Source organism: Silene latifolia, chromosome Y, assembly GCF_048544455.1.
Source record: "Silene latifolia isolate original U9 population chromosome Y, ASM4854445v1, whole genome shotgun sequence".
In the NCBI taxonomy this organism is placed as follows: domain Eukaryota; kingdom Viridiplantae; phylum Streptophyta; class Magnoliopsida; order Caryophyllales; family Caryophyllaceae; genus Silene; species Silene latifolia.
Genome location: NC_133538.1, coordinates 300,460,796 through 300,469,756, shown reverse-complemented (window position 1 = coordinate 300,469,756; position 8,961 = coordinate 300,460,796). Strand labels below are relative to the sequence as shown.

The following is an 8,961-nucleotide window of genomic DNA, read 5'->3' as shown; positions in this document are numbered from 1 at the left end:
TTGTTTTCAAATATTTGATTTTGAATTGAAATTTGAAAACGGTTAAATTTGTTTTCAAACGATTTGAAGTTGAATTGAAATTTGAAAACGGTTAAATTTGTTTTCAAATGATTAAGTTTTGATTTGAAATCCGAAAAGGGTTAAATTTGTTTTCAAAGATTTGATTTTGAATTGAAATTTGAAAACGGTTAAGTTTTTTTCCAAATGATTTGAAATTTGATTTGGAATCTGAAAACGGTTAAATTGGTTTTCAAAGAATTTGAAATTGGGTTTTGATTAGAAATTTGGAAATAATTTAAATCGTTTTCAATGATTTGAAATTGGAAATTGTGAGGATTGAATTCGTCATCACGACGGGTTAGAAAACCATTTTAACCTTTGAAAGATGGTATTCAAATTGAAAATTGTGAGAATTGAAATCGTCATTACGACGGTTTAGAAAAGCCAAATTTGATTTCGAAAACGAATCTGGAATTTGGAAAGTTGCACGGGCTGAAATCGTCATTACGACGGCTTGAAAAAAAAACGTTTTTGCTTGAAAATTGATTTCGAATTTTGAAAATTCGAGGGTAGAATTCGTCATTACGATGGCGTAAAAGGGCGCTTGAGAATGCAATGGTCGGCGATCGATCGAGGTTTGAAATGACCATTATAACGATGTAAAAGGTTATTTTGAAATGGTTTATGAAAATTGAGGTTTGAGATCGTCATTACAACGGCATGAAAAGGTGTATTTGAAATGGTTTTAAAAAACCGGGTTTTGAAATGGCTGTTATAACGGCATAAAAAGGTGATCGAAATGGTTGTAAAAACCATGTTTGAAAATCGTCATTACGAAGGCGTAAAAAAGTATGCAACGGTCGGCAAAAGACCAAGGTTTGAAATGGTTGTGAAAAACCGGGTTTGAAAATCGTCATTACAAAGGCGTGAAAAGGTATGCAACGATCAGCGAAAGACCGAGGTTTGAAACGGTTGTGAAAAACCGGGTTTGGAAATCGTCATTACGACGGCCTAAAAAGGTGTGTTGAAATTGTTGTAGAAAAGTGGTTTTAAAATCGTCATTACGACGGCCTGAAAAGGCGTGCTTTTAAAATGGTTGTAGAAAACCGGGTTTGAAAATCGTCATTACGACGGCCTGAAAATGCGTACTTTTGAAATACAACGGTCGGCAAAAGACCGAGGTTTGAAACGGCCATTATAATGGTGCAAAAAGGGGGTTTTGAAAGTTTGAAATGACGCAGAAGGACTTATGATCACATAACACATAAGCACTCGCAGTTTCATTATATTATGCATAATGCTGACACGGGTTAGAATGGCTATTGGGGATTGCTCTAGACTTGTGGAGAGGGTGGTAATGAGAATTCGAGGTTGGGGAGCTAGAAAGCTCAATTATGCAGGTCGTCTTGTCCTTGTTCAGGCTGTCCTATCACAATTGTACAGTTTTTAGGCTCGAATTTTTCTCGTTCCAGTTACTGTGATGGATAGAATAGAGTTGATTTGTAGGAATTATTTGTGGAGTGGTTCTGAGGAGTTTCTGAAAACTGCACATGTTGCTTGGTCTAAGGTTTGTGCAGGGAAAAAATCTGGTGGGCTTGGTATTGTTAACTGTAAACTGTGGAATGTGGCTATGCTTGGCAAGTACGTATGGTGGCTTGCCTTAAAGGCAGATCACTTATGGATAAGGTGGGTGAATCACATGTATATCAAAGACCAACAGTGGCTGGATTATGTTCCAACAGTTAGCTCTAGCTGGACTTGGAGGAAGCTTTGTCAGGTCAAGGAGCAACTTAAACCTGCTTACTGTAATGGTCTCTGGGGGACTAATGCAGGGAGCTACACCATCTCTGAGGGTTACAGTTGGCTTCAAGGTGTTCAGGTCAAGGTCCCTTGGCATCCTATCGTTTGGAATTGTTTCAATATACCTAAGCATTCGTTTATAGGTTGGCTAGCTATCCAAGGAAGATTACTTACTAAGGATAGACTTGTACGCTTTGGAGTTATTCAGGATGCTACTTGTGATATGTGCATGAACCATGCTGAAGATCAGTCCCATTTGCTGTACCAATGCTGTTTCAGCAATCATTGCTGGACTATTCTTAAGGCCTGGTTGGATGTGGATTTACCTGGCAATGGGATTCTTGAGTGGTGTAGTTCATGGAGATGCAGATCTCTTATGAAAAAGAGGATTGTTTGTGCTGCGGTGTTGGCCTTGGTGTATCAGTTGTGGCGGGTTCGTAATGTTTGCAGGGTTGAATGTTACCTCCCGTCTCCTGCAAGTGTAGTTAAAACTGTGCAACAATTTGTTCAAAGTAGAGCTCAGCAATGGAAGTGGACCTCTAAGTACCAATGTATGAGTTGGACCCCTTGGATGTAATTTGTTCTCTCTATAGTAGTTCATAGTAGGGGTAATTTGGTTTGAGTATATTGGTGATTGTATGACATTATCTTAATTATTAATATAATTTTCACATTTCACAAAAAAAAAAAAATGCTGACACGGGTTTTGGCTTAATAAGAGTGGATTACACACCAAGCGATGAATCCCCGATTTTCGAGAGGGATACCAATCCAAACAAAATGTGTAAAGAGGGTGCCCTAGCCTCGTGCACGAAGGAAATGAAAGCTCTTTGACGAAACAGAAATGTGTAACGTCAACGGTATGCTTGACTCAATCGGGATTCGAAACGCGGAATGAGAAAACTCACGCCGACGAGACGAGCCAACTGGTCGAAAAGGGTTAGGTTGTGGGCCCGGACAAGGAACCCGACTTATGACCGTAATATAAATTAATGCAATTTAACCACGATCTCGTTCGAGTTTCACCTCTAAGGCTCACAAAGACACAAGCGTCCTAGTTTTCCCCAGCGGAGTCGCCAATCTGTGTACATAGGCCACATGCTGGTCTGTGGGGGTGAGCCACCTACCAGTCTGTAGTCACGGGCCACCTGCACGTCAAGCCAATCTGTGGACATGTAGTGGTCTTTTGAAAGCCACGGTCGGCGGCGTAAAAATGTTTTCGACCAGATCGTTTTAGATCGGTCGGTTTCGTCACGGTAAAGGTCTCGAAACGATGCAGAGATGTTCAGAGTCGCCACCAAGCAATTATAGGATGCCTGGAAACCGTTCGAATATACTTTATACCTAAGTCAATCAAGGTAACAAGCGGTGCTTGCCATAGGTACTAAAGATAAGGACTCGTCCCCCTTTAGCATCCTATCACCAGAATGACTCTCGTACGCACTGGATAAGGCCATCCACTATCCAAAGGTTCTGATTAAGGGGTGAGGGTACGTATTGGGACGCTCTTTAATCGAACACCCAATCCCACCCGCGTTAGCGGCCTCTAGTGATCGATCGTGGTTGTTTAAGTGCAAGAATTGATAAAATAGTTTAAATGCATGAATGCGCATGCAAAAGTTTTAACCTAACATGTGAGAATTTCCTAAGTCGGTTTGTTAATCCAAATATCAAGTAATTTATGTCGAGTTGGATTTAGATTGATTTGCATGTGAAAACGGAAATTAAACATCCATTTACCAAATTCGGGTTATGATGCTTAACACGATCCATTTATTTGAAAAAGGGTGTCAAATGACAAAGTGTAAAAACATAAACTTGTCAATCTGATCCATCATATACTCGGATTAACCGTAATCGGGATCGTCCTAGACAAGTGCTAAAATGAGGCAGAACAGTGCCAGGTAGCCCTATTAGGGCACGAGCCTATTGGCGAGGGAAGGGGCTCTACCCAGGTTTTAAAAGATGTAAATACGCAGGCTCTTGTGGCGCGAGCCATGGGGCGAGCCAAGAGGTGCCTCTTGGTTGTTAAAAAGGTTGTTTAAAATCATATTTGTGTTTAAATGATTTGCAAGTATGATTTGCGTGACTCGGAATAATTACTATTATTTTATTAATATTCGTTGTCGGATTTGCAAGTTTTAAAAGTATAGTTTACAAAGAGAAATGTAAAATGTTTGACATGAACTAATATGTTAAGTTCATTTCTTTATAATTAGTCTAGTTTTTCATCGTAGTCGGATTAAACCGACATGGTATAAGGAACCAAGGATGATTATAAATTATGACTAATATGTTTGCAAGTGCAAATAAATGAGAAAAATTATAAATAAAAGAAAAGCATGTTAAAATACCCGATAATTTGTAATTAACCGATAATATCACCGAGTCACGGATTAAACCGTCATGGTGTAAGGAACTAAGGGTGATTATGATTTATGGTTAAAAAGTTTGTCATAAAAATGATTTGAAACATTTGAAAGGGTAAAAACCGATTTCAAATAAGAAATGAATGGGAGGAATGACGAACTCAAACACGTTTGAGTCTAACCCGAGAAGCCACTAGAGGCGCGAGTCTCTTTGCATAGTCTCAGGCCAAAACTTGGTTTTGGCTCGTCTAACCTATATTTGAATCGTGTTATGCATCATTCATGCTTATAAACTCATAAAATGGGAAAGACATAAAATAAGTGGAATATTTACACCCTCAAACATACGTGTTTTGATGTTTTCGAGGTAGTTGACTTTAGAGACGGTTTTCTCGTATGCGATTACTAGCGATCAAAGAAGTTTAAAAGAGTGCCTTAAAAAAGGATTTTGTTTTGAAAATGTTTTGAAAAGATGTTGTTGAAAGACATTGATTAATGTTGTGTTGGTCGAATGGTTCGGTCAAATGCACGGCGACGGTACAAAACAAATTGTGTAAGGCTTGTGTTTTCGATCGTTAGGTCGAAAACACGTGTCGATTTTTTTACTTAGGAAGTCGAGTCTTGAAGTTTAAGGGAGATGTGAGGAGGCGGACGCTCACGTGAGTATTGTGGTGTGTGATGGTGGGTATTTATAGAGAAATGTGGGGTGGTAGGTCGGTTGAGTTTTCTTAGAGGCTAAGCAGGTAGGCCATTGAGGCGCGAGCATGCCTGCTATGCTATGGGGTGCCCTGTCCTTATCAATTTGGACGTGGCCATTCCCCTATCCATTGTTTGGTTGGTTTTATTTGTGTTAATCAAATGAGATATCGTGTAACAATATGGACATCTAATAAGATGATTTTGGGTGTTACTTGAGGTAGGTGTTTTGTGTGCTTGACTCGGGTTTGACTCCTGTGAGTCGGGATTTGAATTTGGATTCGGTTTTTGGCCCGGTTTCAGGCTTTACTCTAATTAGTGTCATTTTAATGAAAATGGCAAGATAAAACCATTCATTGTATTATTTTCGACATTCGAGATTCGGGTTGAATCATGTTGACTCGAGTTGTAAGTTTCTGAGTCGGTTTTGGGTCCGAAGAGGATTTTAACTCTAAATAGTGTTGTTTTAATGCAAAAGAAGTTAGAAAACAATTTTTGAAATCATTATTCATATCCGATTAGTGCATTAAACCGTCTCATGTATAGCCAATCCACGCACGCATAACAAAAACATGTTATAGTCTGATCATCATCGGCTGGTTTTTGGGAGGTGCAGATACTGGGTATCTACACCTTGCCCATGACAGGACGTCTCAACTTAAAAAACACCGTATTGACGTTCTCATGCAACAATATGAGATGTTTTGTATGTCAAAGGACGAGTCCAAAAAATAGTTATTCATCTCGTTTTTCGTGTATTATTAATGACCTAAAAAGTCTAGGAAGAGATTTCGAGTCTGAGGACATCATTCGAAAAATTCATCGCAGTCTTACCACTAAATGGCAACCTAAGGTAACCATGATAGAGGAGGCCAAGGATTTATCTACTGTATCTCTTCATGAACTAATGGGATCACTGATGGCTCACGAGTTTAATCTTGACAAGCATTCTAGTGAATCTTCAAATGAAAAGAGTCTTGCTCTAACATCCTCTTCAATTCATGATGAGGATGAAGAGGAAGATAAGTTCTCTATGTTCTCTAGAAACATAGTAAGAATGGTAAATGGCCAAGAATATAAAAACTTCAACAATAATTACATGAAAAAATGCTTTCCTAAGAAATGATCAACTACCACCATTGGATGCTTTAAATGTGGTGACAAAACCCATCAAATTAGATAATGTCCAAAATGGGATGAGATTAAGTCGAAGGATAAGCGAGATAATGCTAAAAAGGAATATAAGCATAAGGTCATGTCCGCCATTTGGGGAATGTCCAACTCTGAGGACGATGATCAAGTTGAGGAGGAGTTGGAGGCAAAAAAGTGTCTCACAAATCATGCAAAAAAACAAAACTTCCAAATCCTCAAAAATCGAAGATCTTAGGTGTCTAATGGCTCATCCTGACGATTTCGACTCCGACTCTGACGACGAGGTAAAGCTCTTAAAAGCCAAGGTTAGAACTTATTCCAAGGACAAGGTGTGTAAGCCTCTTGATAAATTATTTGATAAGTATCGATCTTAAGCTGAAAAATTAGATGTCATGCAAGAAGAGATTGAGGAAATTGCTTAAGAAAATATTCTCCATAAAAACGAGTTGAAAGCAACAGACTGTGTCACTGTTACCTCTGAAATGCATGATGAGATAAAAACAGTAACGAAATTGAACAAAGAATTGTCTAAAAAACTAGAGTGTCTTAATTCTCCAAATGATGTTTCTGACCTCGAAAATGTCAACACCACCTTGATTATGAAAATGTCCATAATGACCAAAGAACGTGATGAACTTCTAAAAGAACAATCTATTTTTAAAGGTGTGATTGATGACTTAGTTGATGCGGTAGAAGGTTATAAAGCAACAGTGTCTTAGACTGTTACCTCTGACACTAATAAGGAAACCTCAAATGAACTAGTCACTAATCTAACAACTGAAAATGAGTGTCTTAAAGTTAACATAGATGCCTACAAAAGGGAGATTAGAATGCTTCATGAAACGTTTGTTAAACTTCAAAATGAATCTCCCGAATGTAGTTCCTCTAGAGCCAAAATCATTCACCTAGATAGATGCATCTTGAGTCTAAAGCTAAATGTTCAACAAAAATATGAGACTTTCATAGAGCTAAATTCCGAATATGATATAATGAAAAAAGACCTCGAAAGTTCTAAAGAGAAGAACAAGTATCTTAAAATCGATGAACTAATCATGAAACTTGTTGAGGCTAAGACTGTATCGAAAAAATGGGAAGGAAGTCAATACGTTTTAAATTTCCTCACAAATCAGTCCTAGAGATGTGATAGATTTGCCAGTCTCAGTTTCAAATGGAACAGTCAGTCACACTGTTACATTCAGAAACCGAACTCTACCAAAACCGACTTTCGAAGGAGGAAATATGTAGGTCATCCCGAATACAACATTTTCAACTAATGTGGAAAAACTAATCACGTATTTAATGCTTGTAGAAAACGATTTAATGACAGTGACAAGAACATTAAAGTTCTGAAGCAAATGTGAATTCGTAAAGACTTACTAACACAAGTAAATCGTAAGAAGGGACCTAAGTTTATTTGGGTTCCTAAACTCAAAGTCTAATCTTGTGAAGGGCTTGGTGAGAGGCGGCCGCAATTGGTACTTGGATAGTGAATATTCTCGTCACATGACGGGAGATAGAAGCCAATTTCTCTCACTTGAAGCTTATGATGGTGGCACGGTAACGTTTGGTGACAACAAAAAAGGTGATGTAATAGGCATTGGAAAGGTTGATAAGTCATCGTTACTTTGTGTCGACAATGTGCGGCTTGTCAAAGGATTGAAACATAATCTCCCTAGCATTTCTGAATTGCGTGATCGTGGAAACATTGTTGAGTTTAGTGCTAATTTGTGTCGAATTATTGATGCTACAACCAAAGAGATAATTCTTGAAGAAAGACATGTCAAGGATGTGTATTTAACCGACTTAAATACTTTATCCGGCCATACCATATCTTGCATGAGTGTAATGAAAAATGATCCTTGGTTGTGGCATAAACGATTTGGACATGTTAGTGCTAAAACCCTTAACAAACTTAGGAGACTTGACTTAGTTGAAGGATTTCCTAACATGAAATTAGATTTTGATAAAATATGTGATGAATGAGCTAGATGCAAACATGTTAGAAGCTCCTTTAAATCCAAAAAAGTTGTTAGTACACTTCGCCCTCTAGAACTTTTGCATATAGACGTATGTGGACCTATGAGAACAAGTAGTAGAGGTGGTAGTCGTTATGTGTGTGTTATTGTTGATGACTATTCTATATTTGTATGGGCACTTTTCTTAAGGTCAAAAGATGAGGCACTTGATGAATTTCTAATTTGGTTAAAAAAGATTCAAAACAAACTTGATCTTAAACTTGTTTCTATAAGAACCGATCATTGAACCGAATTTGAAAACTCATCATTTGGTGCTTATTGTGACGATAATGAAATAGACCATAACTTTTCCCCTCCTAGAATCCCACAACAAAATGTAGTCATTGAACGCATGAATAGAACCCTTGAAAGTATGGCTAGAACCATGTTGCTAAGTAGTAAATTGCCTAGAAACTTTTGGGCCGAAGCGGTAAACACCACTTGCTACATTCATAATCGTGTCATGATAAGGAGCATAATCAATAAAACACCCTATGAAATTCTACAAGGAAGAAAGCCTAACATTTTATATTTTAGATGCTTTGGGAGCAAATGTTTTGTTCACAAAAATGGTAAAAATAACTTGGTTAAATTCGATCCACGTAGCGATGAAGGAGTTTTTGTTGGTTATTCCGAACATAGCAAGGCCTATAAAGTTTACAACAAAATAACTATGTTAATTGAAAAAAGTGTTCATGTCATTTTTGATGAATCAAGTCTTTTTGAACATGTACATGTTGATGAAGAAGATGACGAGTTCGAAATCGAGCTTGTAAGAAAAGATTTAATGTCGGAAGAGGTATAATCAAATGAAAATTCTGGAAAAGCAAAGCAGCAACAGTCTGTCCCACTGTTACCTTCTAATGAGGGCAACAGTTCGGGGAAACAAATGAATCAAGTGAAAATTCTGGAGAATCAGAACAGCAACG

The 8,961-nt window shown here is 37.9% G+C and overlaps 1 protein-coding gene across 1 annotated transcript; it reads left to right on the top strand.

Annotated features, from left to right (window-relative positions):
* The first annotated feature begins 1,480 nt into the window (after window positions 1-1,480).
* Window positions 1,481-2,377, top strand: LOC141631021 (uncharacterized). Its single transcript, XM_074443748.1, has one exon. The coding sequence runs from the start codon at window positions 1,481-1,483 to the stop codon at window positions 2,375-2,377; it is 897 nt and encodes a 298-aa protein (XP_074299849.1).
* The last annotated feature ends 6,584 nt before the right edge of the window (window positions 2,378-8,961 follow it).

Bases quoted from the DNA above. Each gene is read 5' to 3' on its own strand.
- LOC141631021 (XM_074443748.1), top strand. From the start codon at position 1,481: ATGGATAGAATAGAGTTGATTTGTAGGAATTATTTGTGGAGTGGTTCT.